Source organism: Dromiciops gliroides, chromosome 3, assembly GCF_019393635.1.
Source record: "Dromiciops gliroides isolate mDroGli1 chromosome 3, mDroGli1.pri, whole genome shotgun sequence".
Classification (NCBI taxonomy): Eukaryota; Metazoa; Chordata; class Mammalia; order Microbiotheria; family Microbiotheriidae; genus Dromiciops; species Dromiciops gliroides.
In genome coordinates, this window is record NC_057863.1 from 667,099,255 (window position 1) to 667,122,811 (window position 23,557).

At 46.2% G+C, this 23,557-nt stretch overlaps 1 protein-coding gene across 3 annotated transcripts; it reads right to left on the minus strand.

The window, feature by feature from the left end:
* Nucleotides 1–2,960: 2,960 nt before the first annotated feature.
* LOC122746458 (zinc finger protein 850-like) lies at nt 2,961–21,648 on the minus strand. 3 transcript variants are annotated; one of them, XM_043992066.1, is made up of 5 exons: nt 21,459–21,648; nt 19,247–19,291; nt 10,983–11,109; nt 9,493–9,588; nt 2,961–5,995 (listed from the first exon to the last, which is right to left on the minus strand). In XM_043992066.1, the coding sequence occupies exons 2-5, from the start codon at nt 19,277–19,279 to the stop codon at nt 3,996–3,998; spliced, it is 2,256 nt and encodes a 751-aa protein (XP_043848001.1). In that variant the 5' UTR covers nt 19,280–19,291; nt 21,459–21,648; the 3' UTR covers nt 2,961–3,995. The 3 variants fall into 3 exon arrangements, 2 of the variants coding, with proteins under 2 accessions (XP_043848001.1, XP_043848000.1); XM_043992065.1 differs by lacking the exons at nt 19,247–19,291; nt 21,459–21,648 and adding an exon at nt 12,811–12,940; XR_006355545.1 differs by lacking the exons at nt 2,961–5,995; nt 9,493–9,588; nt 10,983–11,109 and adding an exon at nt 18,103–18,667.
* Between the last annotated feature and the right edge of the window lie 1,909 nt (nt 21,649–23,557).

The window sequence follows — 23,557 nt, forward strand, 5'->3', positions numbered from 1 at the left end:
GCTGGAGACAACCCAGCTTCAGAAACAGATATTGACCAGTCTTTAGAATCAGATCAGCAGAAACTGCTCCCCCTGCAGGAAGCTATAGAACATAGTAAAAAAGGAGTGCCAATTCAAGTTAGAAAATATAGCCCCTTTAAACCAAGAGACTTGAGCACATGGAAATCAATCTTCCCTAGTTTTGAGAAATATCCAAACATTGTAATTTCACAGTTAAGGACTATATTTAGTACATATCAACCCACCTGGGCTGATGTTACTTGCCTTATGGAAATTTTACTATCCCCAACTGAGATTGCAGATATTATCTCAGCAGGAGATGCCCTTCTTGCAAAGGGTCAGGCCGTTATAGCATGGCCTCTAAAGGATCCACAGTGGAATTATAATAATGACAGGCAATTCCAAGAATTAAAAAACACTAGGGAAACACTTCTGAAGGGAATGGAATCTTGCTCTAGAAAACCTGAAAACTGGCTGAAATTTATAAACATACTTCAGGAGACTAACAAAAGACCAAGCAGATTTTACAATAGGCTTTGTGAGGCCGCCAGGCAATATACCAGATTAGATCCAATTGATTTAAGGGATTCTTATATTGTTCTCAACACGTTTATTTATAATTCACTGCCAGAAATATGCAAATATTTTCTGATGCAAGGGTCGGCAGGGTCCAGTGTAGCCTTTCTTGTCAGCAGCCTTCCTCATGGCAGCCGGGACATTGCTGGGCTCCTCTCTCTTCCTTTTGGCTTGGATGTGAGTCCCCACCCTTTTTTTTATGAACTTTAGGGCTTGCTTATACTTGGAGACCTTTAACAATTCCATGGCCGCCTCTCATAAGGGACAAACCCACACATCTCCTGGATCATATTGCTCACAAACTTGGTGTGTTTGGTCAGACACCCATGGCAGTGGCCATGTCGTGGCTTCAGAAGGTTTTTTGGTAACTTCCTGGACCTTGTTTCCATGGAGTAGCAGATGTCTACAGCTGTGTCATGATTGTAGCCTCAAGAGCAGCCACAACAGAAGGGGGTGCTCTTATTTTTCACATTATTTTGATTTATACTCTTGCCTTATTCTGCTCTCCTTAAACTGTTATCATGCTCAGTCTTTGTATTCCCTTATTTCCCTGTTGAACTAAATGTCTGTCCATTCCAGCACTCTCTCTTTGTGAGGAGATCAGCTCAGGGTGAGTGAGGTTCATGAGCTGTTGCAAACCATCTCCATGTTTGCCTAGTAGACAGTGAGCTCTGTGACAGCAGGGACTTGTAATCTTCAGACTGAAGACTCTGAGATGGAGCAAGCTCCAGCCCTCCTCTAAGCTTCCATTCCAGCACCTTTGGGAAATGTCCCCAAACCACTGAACACCAACATGTCTAGACTTGAACGACCATTTTCTTGTTCTCTGCACCTTCCTTCCCTTACAAGCTTCCCTCTTTCCATGGACGGCACCACCATGTTTCAGCCTCCCAGCTTCCTAGGGTTGCCATCATCCTGCACTCCTCTCTTTCCCAGCACACATCCAATCAGCTGCCAGGTCTCCCCTTTGCTACTTTCATTCCATCTCTCAGATCTGAGCCCCCTGTTCACTCTCACTGCAAACAACTCCTTGTAGGACTTCATCACATCTTCCCCAGGTTGCTGCCATAGTCTCTGATCTGGGATCAGCCTGACTCAAGGAGGCCCAGTACATTTAGTGACAGAAAATCAGGGCAATGTTATGGAAGGGGGCTCGTGCTTGGACTTGTTTAGTTGGTGTCCAGGAGGAAAACTGGGAAACACACACGGATGTTACAGAGGCCAATTTAAGCTTAATTAAAAAAAACAAACCTCAACCAAATCCAAAGTAAACCCCTCCTAACAGAAAAGTTGTCCCCAGGTATGCTGAGTGGCTTCAGGAGGTGCAGGGAGCTCTCCCACTCTGGCAGGTCTACAAGTAGACAGTGCATGACCGCTTCTGGTTCTTAGTGGAGATTCATTTTGGTGTTGGCCACTGTTGAGTTTTCCAAATCTGCTGTTATATTGAGTGCAACACCTTATTTTAGTGTGACAATGTTTATATTTTATTTTTTCCCGATTACATGTAAACAGCTTGTCATTAAAAAAAAAATGGTTACAAATTCTCTCCTTCCCTCTTCCCTTCACCCTGGGGTTGTGATGGGAAACTCAAACATGCAATACAAGATGATCCTGCTCCCAGGGCCAGCAAAGGGTCCCTTGTAACCTGCTGCTGCCCAGCTGTCTAACCCCTTTACTGTGTGAGCTGAGAGATCTCTAAGCTGCTGCTGTTGTCCTGGTGGTGAGAGGCCTGCACTGCACTGTGCCCCTTCCCCAACCACATCCATCTATCCCGCCTGTCTCCTCAGTTATCTTGGACTGAAAAATGCTTTCATCCCAACATTTCCTGCTTCTGCCTCTCTAGAATTTGATTTGAGGGGGACAGCTAGGTGGCAGAGTGGATGATAAAGCATGGGCCCTGGATTCAGGAAGACCTGAGTTCAAATCCAACCTCCAACAATTGACACATACTAGGTGTGTGACCCTGGGCAAGTCACTCACACCCCATTGCCCTGCAAAGAAAAAAAAAAGAATAATTTGAGGAATTATATATGTGTTTGAGTGGAATTTCAAAAAGTTAAGGTGACTTTCTGCCTTTACTTTGCCATCTTGACCCCACTTTCTTCCTGACATCATAAACTTAGTCTTTAGTTTATGAAGACATAAATTTTGTCAGACTTGGAAATGAGACTGATAACCCTCTCATGTCTTGTCTGCCTACCCAGCTTGACCAGACTTAGATAAAGGAGACTCTATCTTTTTTTTAGATCATAAAAGTGTTTTATTATTTTCCAGTTACAGGTAAAGATGGTTTTCAACATTTATTTTCATAAGATCTTTACTTCCAAATTTTTTCTCCCTCTCTCCCTTCCCTCCCCCTTCCCCAAGACAGAAAGCAATCTTATAGAATTTAGGTATGTACAATCACACTAAACATATTTCTACAATGAGACTCTTACTTTTTAAAAGATTTTCAAATTTCCACAGAAAACTTTTCATTCTCTGTGCACTTTTTTCCCTTTGGCTGATCAGGCCAAAGGTAAAGGTCACTTGGGATTTACCGATACACAAAATTATCTCCTCTAGGAGTCCCTCAAGATCCCTTTGACTGACAATCACCCCAGATGCACCTTAGATGGAATTTAGATTCCCCTTCCAGGCTGGGGGAGCAGGAGCAAACATGGGAGGCTGTTTAGATACAAATCACAGGGCCTCTTACCTGCCTACTAGGGGCTGCTTTTCCCACAATGGTTCTGCTCCTCCTCAAGGCCATCATAGCAACTTCTTCCTCATCACGATGATGGGGAAATGACAAAGATCCAGAAGCAGAAAGTTAATGAAGTTTCTTCACTGTCACATGCATGTAGCCTTAATGTAGGCTGATACACACATGTATTGTAGGCCATACACAAAGGTGGCCTGTGGGAGATCACAAAATTCCCCCAGTTTTTATACCCTTGGTCAAATCATGCTGATGTCTTCCCTTCACCAAACATTGTTCCCCATTTGACATAATACTGACTCAAATCCTTTTCCTCACTCTGAAGACATTCTATTTCTGAGAACATCCAGATGTCTTCTTTCACACAATCCTGCAGTTCATGACAATTTTGCCTCCTTTTTTGTTTATTTGTTTTGTAAACTGGAGGGCTAGGAAGCTTTATTTTCTTTTATTTCACCTTTCCTTTACATTCAGGAAAAAATTTGACCTTTCCCAGAAACCTCAATGTTCCAGGAAAAAAGCATATCCCATAAGAAGAAGCGTAAGGCTTCTTTGTAGTGTGAATCCTCTAATGAGTAGATAAGAGACGATCTCTGGTGAAAGGCTTCTCACATTGAGTTCATAGATGTCTTATAACCAGAGTGAATTTTGTGTGGTCCAAGAAGCTCTGTACTCCATTTCAAGACCTTTCCTCATTCATGTCAGTTATATAAGATTCCTATTTCCTATGAATGCTCTGATGAGAAACAAGGGCTGACTTTACAATGAAGGCTTTACCACAGTGACTACATTCATAAGGTTTCTCTCCAGTGTGGATTCTCTGATGAGTAACAAGAGTTGACCTCATTGTGAAAGTCTTTCCACATTGATTACACCCAAAAGGTTTCTCTCCAGTGTGGATTCTCTGATGTCTAACAAGATCAGACCTCCATGTGAAAGTCTTTCCACATTGATTACATTCAAAAAGTTTCTCACCAGTGTGAATTCTCTGATGGTAAACAAGATGGGACCTCCATGTGAAAGTCTTCCCACACTGATTACATTCAAAAGGTTTCTCTCCAGTGTGGATTCTCTTATGTTTACCAAGAGCTGACCTTCTTGTGAAAGTCTTTCCACATTGATTACATTCAAAAGGTTTCTCTCCAGTGTGGATTCTCTGATGTTTACCAAGAGCTGACATGCTTGTGAAAGTCTTTCCACATTGCTTACATTCAAAAGGTTTTTCTCCAGTGTGGATTCTCTGATGGATACCAAGACCAGACCTCAATGTGAAAGTCTTTCCACATTGCTTACATTCAAAAGGTTTCTCTCCACTGTGAATTCTCTGATGTTTAACAAGAGCTGACCTCCATTTGAAAATCTTTCCACACGGATTACATTCAAAAGGTTTCTCTCCAGTGTGGATTCTCTGATGTCTAACAACATGGGACCTCAACGTGAAAGTCTTTCCACATTGCTTACATTCAAAAGGTTTCTCTCCACTGTGAATTCTCTGATGTTTAACAAGAGCTGACCTCCATGTGAAAGTCTTTCCACACTGATTACATTCAAATGCTTTCTCTCCAGTGTGGATTCTCTGATGGGTAACAACAGTTGACCTCCTTGTGAAAGTCTTTCCACATTGATTACATTGAAAAGATTTGTCTCCCATGTGCATTCTCTGATGGGTAACAAGATAGGACCTCAATGGGAAAGTCTTTCCACATTGATTACATTCAAAAGGTTTCTCTCCAGTGTGGATTCTCTGATGGATAACAAGAGTTGACCTCCATGTGAAAGTCTTTCCACATTGATTACATTCAAAAGGTTTCTCTCCAGTGTGGATTCTCTGATGGGTAACAAGATGGGACCTCCTTGTGAAAGTCTTTCCACATTGATTACAGTCAAAAGGTTTCTCTCCATTGTGGATTCTCTGATGAATAACAAGAGTTGACTTCCATGTGAACATCTTTCCACATTGAATACAGTCAAAAGGTTTCTCTCCAGTATGGATTCTCTGATGTTTAACAAGAGTTGACCTCAATGGGAAAGTCTTTCCACATTGGTTACATTCAAAAGGTTTCCTTCCAGAGTGGATTCTCTGATGTTTAACAAGAGCTGCCTTCCATGTGAAAGTCTTTCCACATTGATTACATTCAAAAGGTTTCTCTCCACTGTGGATTCTCTGATGGATAACAAGATACCACCTGGATGTGAAAGTCTTTCCACATTGATTACATTCAAGAGGTTTCTCTCCAGTGTGGATTCTCTGATGGTTAAAAAGATGGTACCTTGATGTGAAGGTCTTTCCACAGTGATTACATTCAAAAGGTTTCTCTCCAGTATGGATTCTCTGATGTTTAACAAGACTTGACCTTGATGTGAAAGGCTTTTCACATTGGTTACATTCAAAAGGTTTCCCTCCAGTGTGGATTTTCTGATGGTTAACAAGAGCTGCCTTCCATGTGAAAGTCTCCCCGCATTGATTACATTCAAAAGGTTTCTCTCCAGTGTGGATTCTCTGTTGGGTAACAAGATGGTACCTGGATGTGAACGTCTTTCCACATTGATTACCTTCAAAAGGTTTCTGGCCACGGTGAATTCTCTGATGCATTAAAGCAGAGATTGCTCTCTTATCAAAATCAGAGGGATCATTATTTCTGCATCTTTGCTGGTGAGTTTGTTCCAAAGAAAGGCCTATCTCTGCAGAAGTCTCTTTTATTTCAAGTCTGTTATCACCTAAAAGAAACAAATAAACAATTATACATCCACATATACATGGAAATTTAATTATATCCCACTGCCCCTATGGGCAGAATAAAGTGATTAACATTTTCCCCCCAGGCAAAGAGAAATGTCTTCAAACATAAATGGGTAGAATCAACCATTTGAAAATGTCATTAGCTCACATATGAAGGATCATTTTACTTATTTAATGATCTTTTTTCTTATTATATGTAAAGATGGTTTTCAACATTCATTTTTCTGAGATTTTCAGTTGCAAGTTTTTCTCCTTCCCTCTCTTGCTCCCTTCCTAAAAGAGCAAGCAAGCTGGTATAGGTTATACACGTACAATCATGTTAATCAAGTTTTCACATTAGTCATGTTGTGAAAATCTCCCTTCAGAAACTTGCCAGTACTGTCACCCTGATCCAAGACTTCTCTTTGCCTCAGTTTCTTCATCTCTAATACGGGTATAATAATAGTGCCTACCTCCTAGAGTTATGAAGATTGATATGTTTTTCCAAGGGGCACATAGCTAGTGAGTTTCAAGTGTCTGAGGCCGAATTTGAACTCAGGTCCTCCTGAATCCAGGGCCAGTGCTCTATCCACTGCACCACCTAGCTGCCCAAGTTATGGAGATTAAATGAGATAATGTTTATATATTGCATGGCACAGAGTAGGTGCTATGTAAAAGCTATATACCTGGTAGCACTGAAGTCAGAAAGACTCAACTTCCTGAGTTCAACTCTGGCCTCAGACACCTTACCACAAGCAAGTGACTTAAATCAATTTGCCACAGTTTACTCATGTGTCAAATGAGGTAGAGAAGTTAAGGGTCCACCACTCCAGGATCTCTGCCAAGAAAACCCTAATAGGGTCACAAAGAGTGAGAAAAGATGGAAAAATGACTGAAGAATAAGTGTGGGCTACTTTTTCTTTCTCTGTTGTTTCTCAAATCTTTATTGGGTTATTGGGCAAAGGTTGGCAGGGTCCAGTGTAGCCCTTCTTGTCAGCAGCCTTCCTCATGGCAGCTGGAACACTGCTGGGCTCCTCTCTCTTTCTCTTGGCTTGGATGTGAGTTCCCACCCTTTTTTTGGATGAACTTTAGGGTTCGCTTATACTTGGGGACCTTAAACAATTTCATGGCCTGCCTCTTATAAGGGACAAACCCACACACCTCCTGGATTATCTCTCTCACTACCTTGGTGTGTTTGGTCAGGCACCCATGGCGGCGGCTGTGTCGGGGCTTTGAAGTGTTTTTTGTAATTTCCTGGACATTGTTGAGGCCCATGGCCATGGGGCAGCAGATGTCCATGGCTGTGGCACAACTGTAGCCTCAAGAGCAGCCACAACAGAAGGGGGTGCTATTATTTTTAACATTATTATTTTGATTTCTGCTCTTGCCTCATTTTGCTCTCCTTAAACTGTTATCATGCCCAGTCTTTGTACTCCCTTATTTCCCTGTTGATCTAAATGTCTGTCCATTCCAACACTCTCTCTTTGTGAGGAGATCAGCTCAGGGTGAGTGAGGTTCATGAGCTGTTGCTTCTTCTCAAACCATCTCCATGTTTGCCTAGTAGACTGTGAGCTCTGTGACAGCAGGGACGTTTACCTTCCTTGGTATGCTCAGGGCTTAGCACAGCACCAAAACCAGAAGGTGCCTAACCAGTGTTTACTGAGAGCCTGACTGGGCCCAGGCCTGACCCCAGGCCCCAGTGCCCACATTCTGGTCTCTCTCCTAGCTGTCAGATGCAGGAGCCTGACCAAGGATTCTGCAAGAATGGGACAGAGATGGAGCCAGAAAGGGACTTGGGCTGATGATTTAGGCAAAGCTTAGCCTTGGATGACTTCCAAGTAAGACAGCAGCCTTCTCTCCTCCTCATGGAATGTTGAATGGAGGAGAATAAAATCATAAAAGAAGGCTTCCTGGGTCCACCACAAATTTAGGTAGGTCCCCTCAGCTGGGCCCCCACTGGGGCAAGGCAATGCTCTGCCATCTCCCTGATGCCCTATGCCACTCACCCTAGCAGCTTTTCCAGATCTTTGCAATCCTCCCCAAAGCTCCCTTATGGCTGGCTTCCACCCCTCCCCCACCTTCTCACCTGAGAATTTGGCCTCTTATTTCACTGACAAAACTGGACCTTTACCAAGAGCTATCTCCTCCTCCTCATCTCACATCAGATTCTCCTTTTCCTCTTTGACCTCAGCAGCAGAAAACAAGATCATCTTTCTGCTCGCTGAAGCAAATCCCTTTAAATGGTGCAAATTCTCTCCTTCCATCCTGTCATCCACCTTCTGCTTCTCCTCTACCCAAAAGGAATCTCAGCCTCTTTCCCCCCACCCTCCTTCCTGCTACATTCCTAATGATCTCTGAGGCATCCTCCCCAGAGCCCAGGCTCACAAAGTAACTGCCTGAATGCCTGGACTCCCACAGTCACACTCCCCACCCCCATGTTCAATCTGTTCCAATGTCCTGTGATTCCAGCTGTGTACCATGTCTGCAAGACAGCCCCTTCTCTCCCCAAACTGTCCCTGTCTGGGTCCAAGTGCCACTCACCTCACACCTGAGGTCCTTAAGGGCCTGCTGGTGGGTCTGCCTGCCTCATCTCCCCCCAGTCCAGTCATTCCTCCCCCCAGTTGTCAAGTTCATCTTCCTAAAGCTCTCACCTGACCAGGTCACCACCTACTGGACAAGCCCCAGTGGCTGCCCAGCAAAGGGATCCCATATAAACCCCTCTGGGGCTGCTAAGGCATTTCATCCCCTACCCCTCTGCTACTCCTCCAGCTTCTTTCACCCTATTTCCCCCAGATATTCTAGACTCCAGGGGTGAGGGCCTCCCTTCTGTTCTGTGAACAGGATGCTCTACTTCCTGACACCAGGGGTTTTCCTCCCCTCCCTGTTGGCTAGAATGCCCACCCTGGCTTCCCAGAAGCCCTAGCTGGAGCCCCCCTTCCACACTCAGCCTTCTCCAGCCCTCCTTCACTTTAGGGCCTTCCCTCTCTTGACCAGCTCCAACTTCTCCTGTTCATAGTGGGCGCCTACATAGTTGTTGGTGTGTTGTTTGCCCCACCAGACTGTGAGCTCCATGGGAGATGGGGACGGCCCTGGCATCTCTTTAGGACCCCAGTGCTTAGGGCCTGGCATGTAGCAGGCCCTTCTGTGTTTGCTGACTTGAAGGCCTAAGAAAGAGCTCAAACTGAAAAGCCTTAGCCCCTTTACACTTTCAGGAGAGGTTCATGCCCCAAATTACAAACAGTGACTTCCTATAGGATCACAGCTTGATCCCTGGAAGGGAGTTGAAAGGCCATGAAGCCCAGCCCCCTCATTGTACAGATGGGAAACCTGAGGCTTGGGGGTTCAAGGGACTGGCCCAGGAAGCCACTGCTAAAAATGTCTAACAAAGAAATCCAAGGCAGGTCTTCCTGCCCCCAAATTGAGCACTTGCTTCACCACAACACATTGAAGCCTCTTGTCATCACAAGTCTCCTATACCTGCTGTCACCTCACTCACCTGGACAGCAGCGCCTCAGGCCTTCTTGCTCCAGCATCCACCGTGTTTCCCTTTGCTCAAAATAAGAGATCACATCTTCTCTGGGAACAGGAAGCCCTGGGCAGGGAAAACCAGTTGGGGATGAGCATGGAGAGAACCTGGGGATTTACTTCTCTCTAGGGAAAGGGGGTGGATACACAGCTGCTCCATTTTGAGAATCACTCCATTATTTTCAGACATGAGTCTGTATTCACCCCTCAGTGCTTATAAAACAAGTCACCCAAAACAGGATGTGCCATGTTATCCTCTTGTACAACCTGTCCTGAGAACCAGCCAAACCTTCTGCCCCCTTCTGTCATCTTCTATTCTCTCAGAAACCCCTAACGCCAAAACTAGGTAAAAGGTAATATGGTGCCAGATAAGCCTTGAGCCCCAGCTACAAGGACCTTGATGACTGAGCTTTTGGCCTGTCCCTCTACCCTGTTCCTCACTCCCTGAAACCTTTGTAAACCTTGGGGGCTGTTCATTCAGGGGGTGTTTGCCTCTCCAGGGGAGATTCTCCTGCTGGCAAACTCCAGAAGCCCTAGTTGGTCCAAATTCTATTTCTGCTCCAGTCTCTTCTTCCTGTCAAAGACAGGGGCATGCAAGCAAGGACCACAGGAGAGGTCCCAGGATGCCTGAAGGATTGTTTCCATAGCCTTTATTTTAGGGAGCTTTGGGGAGAGGCTGGGAGGAACATCATGGTCTCAGGACACCTTCTTCCTAGAAGGATGGACTCATTGCTCAGATTCCCTTCTCTAGACATTAGAGGCAGCTGATAGAGCAGCAGTGGAGAGAGCCCTGGGCCTGGAGTCAGGAATGCCTGGACTTAAAGCTGACCTCAGACGGTTACCAGCTGGGTGCCCCTGGCCAATTCAATTAACCTGGTTGGTTCAGTTTCCTCAACTGACTAAGGGGGATAATAATAATGTCACTGAACCTGGAAGATTATTGGGAGGCTAAAGTACCACAATATTGGAGAGAAAGCCCCTGGCAAGTAGCAGGTGCATAGAAATGCTTCCTCCCTTCCCTTTCTTTCCAACCGTCTCTGCTGGAATGTTAGGGCAGTAAGAAGGAAGCTGAAGGACACACCTGCTACACTGGCCACAAACCAGAGCTGGGAGTGACCAGTGTATGGGGTCAAGGAAAAGCTGCCTGGGCAGTTTGCAGAGATTTGGCAGATAAAACTCATGTCCAGGGAGAGGTTAGACTAAGTCACCTCTGACATTAGTTCCATGTCTGAGATGCTTCCACATGGATTTGATCTTTAACCTGAAGCTACCTAGGACTGCTAAGGGGCAGCTTCAATAACAACCAAGGAAACCCTCAGGTTCCCATCACACAATGCACAGACTTTCTGTAGGAGAACCAGAGACCAGCACTCTTCCCTCTCTGATAAGTCATAGATGCTCCAAAGCCTGCACAGGAGGGAATAAGGATATTCCCTTTGATTGCAGGGAAAGTGTCCTTACCCAGGGAGAGCAGGTTCCAGGCATTCTCCAGCATGACCTCCTTGTACAGCTCCTTCTGAGGGGGGTCCAAGAGCCCCCACTCCTCCTGGGTGAAGTCCACAGCCACATCCTTGAATGTCACTGACTCCTAAATCATCAGAAGTCAGAGGACAAAGAGCTGAAAGACACTTCAGAACTAGAGAGAGGAAGCTGAAGCACAGAGAAGGGATTTGCTCAAAGGTCAAACCCTCTCTGAGTGTCACAATCAACCCCTGAAACCAGTCAGTAAGAGCCTGATGCAACTTTAAGAGAAGCATTTTTATCGTCAGTTGGAATAAAGCTGAGAAACACTTGGGTATGCTATGGTCTAGGTAAACCAATTTGTGCCTTTGTTTTATGATTGTTTTCATTTCTCTATAGCACATATTTCTTAGTTATAAAGTTACTTAGTAATAAGAGTACTGTTATAGGGTAAATGGGGTACAGGTTGGGTTAGGGGTAGGGGTTCTTAGGAATTCCTCTTTAAAGAATTACACCCGGGGCAGCTAGGTGGCACAGTGGATAGAGCACTGGCCCTAAAGTCAGGAGTACCTGAGTTCAAATCCGGCCTCAGACACTTAACACTTACTAGCTGTGTGACCCTGGGCAAGTCACTTAACCCCAATTGCCTCACTAAAAAAAAAAAAAGAATTACACCCTCTTGCACACAAAAGCAGTTAAAATAAGATGGTAGTTTATTTAGGGGCAAGGGAAGGGAAGGGGAGGCGGGGGAAGGGAAACCATGAAAGAAATCCTTGGACTTCTCATGGGGAGATAGGCACAAAGCTCGTGGCTCTGAGGTACCAATCTCCTTGAGCAGGAGACCGGCAGGTACTTTTATAGGGGGCTGATGGGGGTGGACCATCTGCCTGTGGAAAGTTCCTTTAGTGAGGGAGGACCATCCCCCCCTGGTGGTGGCTGGAGGAATTGGGTGAGGGGTGGCTAGGGATCTCTCAAGCCTTCTCTCTCTTCAGGACACAGAGGCTGCAGACACACCCAAGTTATCTCCCCAGGGGGAAGGAAGATCAGAATGAAGGGTGGAGGTCAGGAAGCTACCTCAGTTAGATTTGGTTTCCCTTATCCCTCTAGGCCTACTATCTATCCTCTGGTTTAGCCTCTCAAGGACAAGATTCCTTGATGTGCCCCAGAGAACTTCTGGTGTGCTCTGCACCCCATGACATTTCCCCACTTCTCTATATAAAGGAAAGGGGACCAAGATTCTTCTGAAACTGCTTCATGCTGATGGGGGTTGAAGAAATCAAGGCGCAAGGGAGGGGCGGGGAGAGAAGTGGAGAAGGCCTGGAATGCGTGGAGCTGTGAGGGACCCAGAGAGTCCAGAGGCAACATGTAGGCACAATGGGTACCTGCCATGAATCCTTGAGCCTAGATGGAACAGACTTAAACAAAAAAATTAAAACTGACCAGAGCAAAAACGAAAAGGGACTTTATCAGATCAGGAGCAAAGTGTGACTGCTTTTTTTCCCCAGTGGAAGCTGGAAAGGCTGAGTGTAGGGCAGGGTGTGGCCTGCTTTACCTGAGTTAAGTACTCTGTGAGGGGCAGTGTCTGTCTACATTTAGGGTCCTTTTATACCATCCCCACTTTGTACCTTGATGGCATGCTAGGACCTGAACCAGAGAGTAAGACAGAGGTGGCCCCAAAACCATTCCTAGGCTTGCCTCCTATGTCCAGCTTGGCCATGGGCCTGACAAGGTGCTGGCCAGGAGAGCAAGCTGCAGAGTGCTGGATTTTTGCTAAGCCAATCTCTTGGGTGCTGCCCTGGGGACAAAGAGGTAGGAGAGCTGGCCTCACCTTTGTGTGGCGTCCTCCACTTCTGTGTCCCGGTTTACTGAAGCTGCCAGAATGTCGGCCAGCCAGAGTTCTGCTGGTAGCAGATGTGGTGATGGCTGCTGCTTGGTCTATGGAGCGGGCATGAGCCATCTTTTCTCTCTCTTTGGCTACGGCAAGGTCCCTGTTATTAAAAATCTTAAAAGCAATATCAAGGAGTTGTGAGGATGGGATCTGGGGACCCCAGTCTAACTTCTGGAGTTCTCTCCTAATGTCAGGAGCAGACTGGCTGATAAAATGAATGTTGAGGACAGTTATTCCTACATCTCTTTGGGGGTCTAGGTTGGCATATTTCTTCAGAGAGTCTGCTAAGCGGCTCATGAAGACAGCAGGATTTTTGTCAGACCCCTGTGTTATCTCCCTCACCTTTCCATAATTGACTTGTTTCTTGACCCCCCTTCTCAGTCCCTCAACCAGGCAGGTGACCATGTGATTTCTACATGCCCTGGCTTCCCTGTTTTCATAGTTCCATCTCGGTTCTACAACTGGGATAGCTGTAAATCCAGAGACCCCAACCCAATTTCCAACCTGGGAGTGTTCATCCCCAACTTGTACCGCCAGGTCCCAAATCTGTTTTTTCTCATCAGGGGTACAACAGTTGGCAAGAATAATTTGCAAATCGGTCCAGGAAAGGTCAAACTCCAGTGTCACAGACTTAAAGCTATCTATGAACTTTGTGGGGTTCTCTGAGTAGCTCCCCAATTTCTCTTTAATCTGAGATAACCTCCTTATGGAAAAAGGGACATGCCTTAATGTTGTGCCCATCCCAATGGGAAATTCCCTTAAGGGAAGCAGGGAAGCAGTGGAAGATGCTGGTAAGGACCTGGATGAAGCTGGTTGGGGAGATAGGTCAGGTGGAGACAGAGGATTGGGTGGAGGGCCCAGTGGGGGAGGGGTAACAGCCTTTGGCTGTGGAGTAGGTGGGGGAGGGGAAAAGGAGATAGCTGAAGGCGACTGCAGATAAGGTAAAGCAGATGGGGTTGGCTGCTGAATGGAAAAAACAGGAGAAATGGGAATGTATTGGAGTTCCCCCAGATTGTAAATGGGGTAGAGCAGGATAGAAGGAGACTGACATCCATTCCCCGTGTGTCCGGAGCTTGGCTGTGAAGGGCACAGAGAATTAGTTCTGAGATCAGCCGGTGGGCAAGGAGAGGTCTCAGTCATAGAGTGATATGACTGTGGCTGACCCATAGGTCTGGAAGGAGGCGGGGAAGAAGGAGTGAAACAGGTAGGGAATGAGTTTGAGGAGCAGGTGGGGCTGGGGTCTCAGAGGAGGTGCCTGAAGGGTTAGCTGATTGCTTGGACTTGCAGTGATTCTCAACCGGCAAGGGGACCTCATCCTTTCCCTTTGACTTCTGGCTCAAACTCATAAAAGCCGATATGTATGGAATCTCTGTCCATCTCCCTTCACGCCTGCAAAACTTGTCCAATTGCAAGATGGTATTATAATTAAGGGTGCCGTGTACAGGCCAGTTTCCTTCACTTCCTAGAGGATAATGTGGCCATAAATTGTTACAAAAATGTACCATACATCTCTTTCTCAGGTTTTTAAGTTCCAGTCTAGTCCAATCTCTTAGGATGCACCCCAGAGGTGAATTTTTCGGAACACTCCCTTTCTGTCCCATAACTACTGTCTAAGGAGAATGGGCTGAACATGGTTCAGACGTGAGGTTAGCTTTCTCAAGGGAGGCAAACACAGTTGCCTATCTCGTGGAAGAGCAGGGCGCTGGCAAGGGGTAGACACACAAGCACAAAAGTTCTCACCCAGAAATGTGGAGGGTCCGAGCGTGGTTCGGACATCTAGGAGTCCCAGTCTGCCCTCTGCTGTTGTGCAGACACCGACCATCTCTACCTCTCTGTGACTCAAACAGGAGGTTGAGTCCGGTGGGAGAGGGAGAAGAGAAACCCAGAAGGGAGGTTCCCACCCCCCAGTTTTGTGTGCCAAGAGGAAAGAGGGAATTTCCTGATTCCCTGTATGGGCCACCAAAATATTATAGGGGAAATGGGGTACGGGTTGGGTTAGGGGTAGGGGTTCTTAGGAATTCCTCTTTAAAGAATTACACCCTCTTGCACACAAAAGCAGTTAGAATAAGATGGTAGTTTATTTAGGGGCAAGGGAAGGGAAGGGGAGGCGGGGGAAGGGAAACCATGAAAGAAATCCTTGGACTTCTCATGGGGAGATAGGCACAAAGCTTGTGGCTCTGAGGTACCAATCTCCTTGAGCAGGAGACTGGCAGGTACTTTTATAGGGGGCTGATGGGGGTGGACCATCTGCCTGTGGAAAGTTCCTTTAGTGAGGGAGGACCATCCCCCCCTGGTGGTAGCTGGGAGAATTGGGTGAGGAGTGGAGCACCATCTCCCACTGGTAGTGACTAGAGGAATTGGGTGAGGGGTGGCTAGGGATCTCTCAAGCCTTCTCTCTCTTCAGGACACAGAGGCCCCAGCCACACCCAAGTTATCTCCCCAGGGGTAAGGAAGATCAGAATGAAGGGTGGAGGTCCAGCAGCTAGCTCAGTCTGATTTGGTTCCATTTATCTCTCTAGGTATATCAGTCCTCTGGTTTAGTTTCTCAAGGACAAGATTCCTCAACGTGCACCAGAGAACTTCTGGGGGACTTTGGGCCCACAACAGTATGTAGGATGGAGGACTACCTAAGTGATAGAGTTGATAGAGTTCTGGGCTTGGAAACACAAAGATTCAACTTTATGTGTCCAAATGTGGCCTCAGAAACTTACTAGCTGTGTGACCCATAGGAAGTTACTTAACCCTCTTTGCCTCAGTTTTCCGATCTGTACAATGAGCTGGAGAAGGAAATAGCAAACTACTCCAGTATCTTTGCCAAGAAAGTGCCAAACAGGCACAATGGATAGAGCCCCGGGCCTGGAGTCAGGAGGTCCTGAGTTCAAATCTGGTCTGAGACACCTGACACTTATTAGCTGTGTGACCCTGAGCAAGTCACAACACCAACTGCCTTGCAAAACACCACCTTCTGCTCGCCCCTCAAAAACAAAACAAAACAAAACCAACCACCACCAAATAAGTTTATTAAGTGTTGAATATGACTGAAATCACTGAACAACAACAATGCAGAAAGGAGGGTCCCCTTATTGCTTAAAAAAAAAAGCAATCTTTAATTAACTTGGCTTTATTTGAGCTAATCCATCGGAAAAATTTTTCTAGTTTCTTTGAAAAATAAGTGATCTAAACATATACCTAGAACTCCATGTTTTTCCCTTCTGACGGCCTCTGGACAAATTAGTGTGGCTGCCTGGCAGCTTCAAGACATAAAAATCTACGCAGGGGAAATCAAGGTCATTCAGACAGCACAGATCTCCCAGAATGTCCCATTGCCACACCTTGCTCGGCTAACCAGATGAGAGCCTACATGGGAGTGACAGGAGTCTTTTCTAGTCAAGTGAAAGAATTCCAGTATCCTCATGGAATGTCCTTCTAATGCTATACTTGGATAAACCTCCTTTTCCTTGTGAAATGGAATGCCTGATTTTTGCTTAACACCTAAAGTGAGTATTGACTTGAGTCAGGTACCTGCTCTGGCAGCATCAACATTTCCAAGAAACTGTCTGAAGCCCCTGACACACTAACTGGTCTCTCAGGCCTTCCTCTCCTCCTTGCCACTCTTATGGTCTCTGCAGTACATGGCACCCTGCCCAGGGTAGAACAAATTATACCACCAGGAAGTCAAATTTCTATAGTATTGTGGCATGAGGTTAAGCTAGTCTGGTGCCCGGGAACAACAGAGGCAGAGATGAGAATCCCAGTGGCCTCTTTGGAGCAGTAGAGATGCCTTCCATCATGGTGCCTGGGTAGGTCTTAGAAACACAAGATGTCTCAGAGCTTTCTGTACTAGAAATTTGGTGCTTGCATAGCTAGGGTCTTTCTAAAATGCTTATTGACTTGACCCAAGAACTGATAAAGGAGAGGGATTCAGAGAAACTTTAGAAGGCTTGTGTGACCTGAGGCAGAAGGACATGAGTAGCACCAGCACCAAAGCACAAGAGTTGGGAAAGGGACAAGGGAGAGCCAAGATGGCAAAGAGAAGCCAGAAGGCTGCCTGAGCTCTCTCTCCCCAGTTTCCCTAAGAGATTTCATTAAATCAAGCCTCTAAACAGATTCTGGAGCTACAGAACCTACAAAACGATGGAGTGAAACAATCTTCCAGCTTAGGATAACTTAGAAGGACTTGAGGAAAGGTCTGTCTCACTGGGGTAAAAGGGTAGTGCTGCACAGCACAGAGGGTGTCTGAGAGCTGTTTGAGGAAATTTTCTATCTCTAAATGCTTCTGTGAATAGAGAAAGAGATCAATGTATTGGGCATGCAACTAAACAAGCTAGGAAAAGAACAATTAAAAATCCTCAATTAAACACCAAATTGGAATTCTGAAAATCAAAGGAGAGCAATAAAATTGAAAGTAAGGAAACAGCTGACTTAATAAATAAAACTAGAGAGCTAGTATTATAAAAAAAACAATAGATAATCCCTTGTTTAATTTAATTAAACAACAGAAAGGAAACCAACTCACCAGTATCCAAAATGAAAAGGGTGAATTTGCCATCAATTAAGAGGAAATTAAAACAATAATTAGGAGCTAATTTGCCCATCTGTCTGCCAGTGTATCTGACAATCTAAAGGAAATGAATGAACATTCCCCAAAATATGAATTTCCCAGATTAACAGAAGTGGAAATAATATTTTTGCATAACCCCAATTTAGAAAAAGAAATCCAGGGGGCAGCTAGGTGGCGCAGTGGATAGAGCACTGGCCCTGGAGTCAGGAGTACCTGAGTTCAAATCTGGCCTCAGACACTGTGTGACCCTGGGCAAGTCATTTAACCCCCATTGCCTCACTTAAAAAACAAAAAAACAAAACAAAACAGAAAAAGAAATCCAACAAGCAATCAATGAAGTACCTAAGAAAAAAATCTACAGGACCAGATGGATTTACAGGTGAATTCTAAACATTTCCATAACTATTACTTTTAATGCTATGTAAAACTACTTGAAAAATTAGGAGTTCTAGCAAATTCTTTTTATGACAAACATGTGGTGCTGATACCTAAACCAGGCAAAGTCAAAGCAGAGAAAGAACACTCCTTAATGAATATGGATGCAAACATTTTGTTTTTTTTCACAAAAGTATTTTATTTTCCTGTTACATGTAGAGATAGTTTTCAACATTTCTTTTTATAAGATTTCTAGTTTCAAATTTTTCTCCCTCCATCCCATCCCTCCCCTTTCCCAAGACAGCAAGCAATCTGACATAGGTTATATATGTACAATCACATTAAACATATTTCTGATGCAAGCATTTTATATAAAAATATCAGCAAAGAGATTACAGCAATTTATCACAAAAATTATACACTATGAACTGGTGGGATTTATACCCAGAATGCAGGGCTGGTTCAATATTATGAAAACCAACATAGTCAACCACACCCAAGACATGATCCCTAGGTAATGGAGACTAATGAGTGAAGTGGTCACCCTGCTCAGTCACTTGTAAAGAGGGGAACCTTAAAAACAAACAGGAGAGGGCAGCATTGGTGGGGAGGAGGGTGTGTGGGGAGGGCAATACTCAAGACATCAGGGTCCCAATGAATCAACTTAAAACACAGGTTATGGGCCTAGCACCCCAGAAGTATTCTGGGGTACATCAAAGAACCTTCTCCTTTGGAAACTAAACCAAAGGACAGACACACCTAAAGAGATGTGACACTGGAATCAGGACTGAGCTAGTTCCAGGACCCTTCATTCCATTCTCCCCCATTCCTCCAGGAGATAACATTCAATGTAGCTGCAGCCTGTGTAGCATGAGGAGGACAGAGATAGCTTGAGAGATCAGCAGCTACCCCTCACCCAACTCCCCCAGCCACCACCAGTGGGAGATGGTCCTCCCTCAATAGGGGAACTTTCCACAGTCAGATGATCACCCCTTGGGAGCACCATCGGACGTCTATAAAAGTATCTGCCTGTCTCCTGCTCAAGAAGATAGGTATCTCAGAGCCAAGCCTCTGTACTATGCCTTCTCCCCATGGGAAGAAGTCCAAGGATTTCTCTCTTGGTTTCCTTTCCCCAGCCCCTAAATAAACTATTATCTTATTCTATTGGATCTGTGTGCAAGAGGGTGAAATTCTTTAAAGAGGAATTCCTAAGAATCCCTACCCCAACCCCTACCCCTATCCCAAATCCCCCACCATTTCCCTCATAACACACAGAAGATGAGAGCAGGGCAGGGTGGTTACTGTATTCAATTTCCTGCCTGTTTGTGTAAAGAAATGATGCATAAGTAAGGAATTGCCAGCTTTGCAGACAATCTCCCAAGTCTAGGAAATGGCCTGGATTGATGATGTTGGTCATGGCTGGGGATGGGTCGCACTCACCTGGGCTGGGGGTCTGCTGCTCCCAGGAGCCATTCTCTCTCAATCCTGTGTGGGAGCAAAGTTACCAAAGTGAATCCATTTTGTAAAGTTCCCCCATCTTCTCCCTAGTTCTTATCTACCTCAGGGACCAGCTTCCCCCACCCTTTATGGCCCCACAAAGTTAGTGTTATGGGAGGGTTACAGGCCCCAGTCACTGCAACAGTTGTTTGGGGAGGTCAAGGAACGTTTCCCTTGAAACCTCAGGAGTTTTCCATTGAAATCAAGTAGGTCTCTCCTTGAGCTCAATCGAGGACATACACACCCAAAAGAGATAAGGGACACCAGATGGAACTGAGCATGCTCCAGGACCAGCATCCCACATTCCAGTCCTCTGGAGGTAATCCCTTGGGAGAGACTACACCAGGAGAAGACCACCTGGAACCGCTCACCAGCAGACTGCTAGGGCACGTAAAGACAGAGTTAACGCCCATCACCAGATTGCTCAGGAGAGATCTCTCCTACCCCAGCCCAACTCCAGAGAACCCCCAGCCCCTCCTGCAATAAGGGACACTCTAACCCATGACATCTGAACCCTATAAAAGGGTGCTCCCTGAGCTAGTGAACGAGGAAAAGCATTTTGTTTCTCTAAAACCTTCCCGGCCAGTTTCTCTTGTACCCCAATAAACCTCTTCTTTTATTCCTAATTAGGTCTTGTGGAATCTTAAGGACCCACGTGCTTTCTCCCCATATCAGTAGCAAACAGCAAAGCTCTTACTACCAGATGGAATGTTTTAATTCTATGGTTTTCTAATACCCATGACACAGTAGGGAGCCACCTGGAAAGCCCCTCCCCATTTCATTGGCTCAGCACATAAAAGCCCATCTCCCCCATCCCATAATCTCTGGCTCTGGGCTCATACTCTGGGGTATTGCTATCTGCTGTAATTTACAGAAAACTTCTAATTCCCCTCCCACATCTGCACTTGGGGCAGTCCTATTTCCTCTGCAGACTGAGCTGGGGAGGGGGAAGAATCCCAGAGGGGGAGAGGTCTTTCCTTTCTCTTCCTAGGCAGGATGCTGGCCTTTGGAGATTTACATTGGGTGAGATCTCCTAAGCTTTACAAAGGCCCAGGCCCTGCCTACAGGGGAGATACTGCAGCCTATGGAGGGAAGGCAGGATCTGGGAGGGTTAGGCTTGGAAAAGAAGATGGTCTGAAAAGGAAGACAAGTCCCTCCCTCTTTTACTGTCCCTAGCCCCCCCCCCCCCGCCCCTTTCTGCAGATACCAAGTAGGCAGGAGTCCACCCCTAGATGGGATGAGACCAGTCAGAGCCTCAATGGCCCTGAGTCCCAGCTCTCCATCCCACTGGTATTCTGCCCTCCCAGCATCCCCTCTCCCCAACTAACACACAGGCATCATCTAGACAATAGAGGGCTTAGTGGAGGTGGGGGGGGAAGCTAGGGAAAGTTGACAGGGAGGGCTCCGGAATGGATCTGCCAGGGAATGACCAGAGGAAGTCTGAGACTGGGAGGCAAAACCTGTCTGGGCTTCAGCCCCTTGTAGGGCACCTGAGAGCTCTGAGAGAAGTGGGGGCAGGGAAGCAGGAGGGCGGGGGCAGTGGGACCGAGGGAGGGGCTGGGAGGTATAGCTCAGGGAGGTCAGGGACACTGGAGGGACAGGACTATTGTGCCCAGCTGAGCCTGGGAAAGCAGGACGACTCTGTCCTGAGGACTCCTGGGTCCCTCTGTTAGTCCTCAGGCTTTGGATGCCTCAAGGGAACCAGCCAAAGAGCCAGGAATTCAGATAAAGGGAGCCAGGAAAGAGCTTTGGCTCCTGCGTCCAAGGAGGGGCCTGGGAACAGGAAGGTGGGACTTGTGGATCCTGATGGGGGCCGGTCTGAGGGCAGAACAACTGAATCTGATCAGGAAGTGGGGTCAGGGAGAAAGGACACCTGAGTCCTGCTGGGAAGGCCTGAGCAGGACACCTGGTCCCTAAGGGCAAAGGCTTAAGTTTGGGAAAGTGGGACCCAATGGGAAATCTCAGGAGGGTCCGCGAGGATATCGAGAAAGTGATGGGGAGTCTAGAACAGATATGGGGGAGCTGGTCCAGTAGCCAGGCCTGGGAGGGAGGCGTGCTTCTGGCAGACCTGGAGGATGAGACCCAATGGCCAGGACAGCCAGCAAAAGCCCCGGGGGGTGGGGTGGGGGTGGGGTGGGCCCTGGCTCTGACCTACCTGGGATCTGCAAGCACTGAGGGAACTTCTGGAAGGGAGAGGGATCTCAGCTCAAACACTTCCGGTTTCCCATCAACCCACTCAGGAAGGCTCTTCCTAGTCCTCATGATGATTGAGCCCTTTCCTCCAATCATACCCAGAGCCAGGACTCAAGCACTGACCACCTCTCCTCCCTAAGCCCTGCCCTCCCTCACTTACAAGGCCTTCACTCCAATGATCCCTTCTGATGCCTTAAACTCCTCCCAGGCCTCCAAACCCCGCCCCCGTGCTCAGACTCCACCTGGGGCACCGCCCACCAGGCCGATCATCTCTCCGGGCTCCTCCTCCCCAGGGCCTCCACCACCTCCCTCCCAGACTCGGCTCCTCCTCCTTCAGAGCAGAAAGACTGTCAGGGTACAGCTGCAGCTCCAGACTGACTGAAAGTCATCTCTGCCAGTAAATCAGACCTTGATGCAAAATACACTGACGGGCATTGGATTCGGGACTGTAGGAATAAGAAGCAAATGACGTTGGACCAGAATTACTCTATTCTGCCCTGGATGCAATCAGTATAGAGTGTCAAACGGGTGGGTGGATGGAAGAAGTGGTTTTTCTGTGTAAGATTGGTCAGAAAAGCAGTGACTGAATTGATGGCATTTGGTAATTTGGTTTCAGGTTTTCATTTTATAACATTAATGTTATAATTATGCTTCTAACTCCTATTGAAATGTTTGTGAAATTATTGAATAAGAAATGATGTAATTAAAAAAAATTCTAGAGGGTGATGCAATTGTGTGGGAAATAATTGTTAATAAACAGTATCTTGGGGAGGGGGGGACCCAGTGTTCTCCCCTTCTTTCTTAGTCCTTTCTCCCCCTTCCCCTATTCCAAAATCCAATTCTCCTTGAAAGTGAGAGTCATTTGGGTCATACCCCTAATAGGTCTATATCCAAAGAGATATTAAAAAATAAAAAAGGACAAGGGCCTCTGTGTACAGAAATATGCATAGCAGCTCTTTTCTGGTGGCAAAGACTGGACATCCAGGGGACGCCCATCGAGTAGGGAATGGCTGAACAAATTGTGGTGTGTGGAATGATGGAATACTATTGTTCCTTGAGAGCTCAGACTACTGTTTACCTTGCTTATTTTCTAATGCCCAGCACTAAACAGTGTGCCTGGCACAAAGTAGGCACTTAAGAAATGTTCATTGAATGACCAAATGATCCCATGATTTCCATCACAAACCTCTTCATGTCATTTTCTAGTATTATCTTTACTCCAGGCTCTCCTAAGGAGGTAGCCCTTGTCTTGGCCAAGGCCAACCCTCTACATGGCCATGTGATCCCAGCCTATCCTGGCTTTTCCAAGACTCTGCAGCCTCAATCATCTCCCTCTTCTCTCCAATTTTCAGCCTTGCTCTACCAGCTGGTTCCTTTCCTGCTGCCTTCAAATACAGCTGCTGCCTCCTCCATCCATTAGGGACCCTTTACTAGACCCTCACCAGCCCTTAAGCTATCATTCTCTCTCACCTCCTTCTGAGGTCATCACTTTCTTATGTCTATTCAATCAGTAAAACCATGAAGTCCTGACTTGTAGCTTTTGCTGATTTCCTTGCACTAGATATTCACATGGAACCTTTAACAACCAGCCCTCCCCAGCTGGTTCAATCTGGCACCACCACACCCCTGGAGAGTTGAAAGTAAATGGATTAAACTCTTACAAAGCAGGGGGCTTGGCTAAGGACTCAAAGGGACAATGTCCCAATGGGGGAGACAACAAGCAAGGAAATTATTGACCTCTAATAGCATCAAGCATTTCTGTATCCCTTTAAGGGTTGCAAATCCCTTTGACAGATGACACAGCCACCACACTGTGTTGGAGGCTGAATTCCATTTCCATTTTCCAATCAAATCCAAGTCGAAAGATACTATTTTTGTTGAATATTAAAATATAGTTTTTGCATCTGCTTGTCTCCTACAAACAGATCAGAAAAATAATCTTTAGTCTCTCCTACAAAATTAATAAACAGATCAGAGAAATTATAATATCTCCTACCAAAACCCATAAGGTTTCTCTCCAGTGTGGATTCTCTGATGTTTACCAAGACTGGACTTGTATGT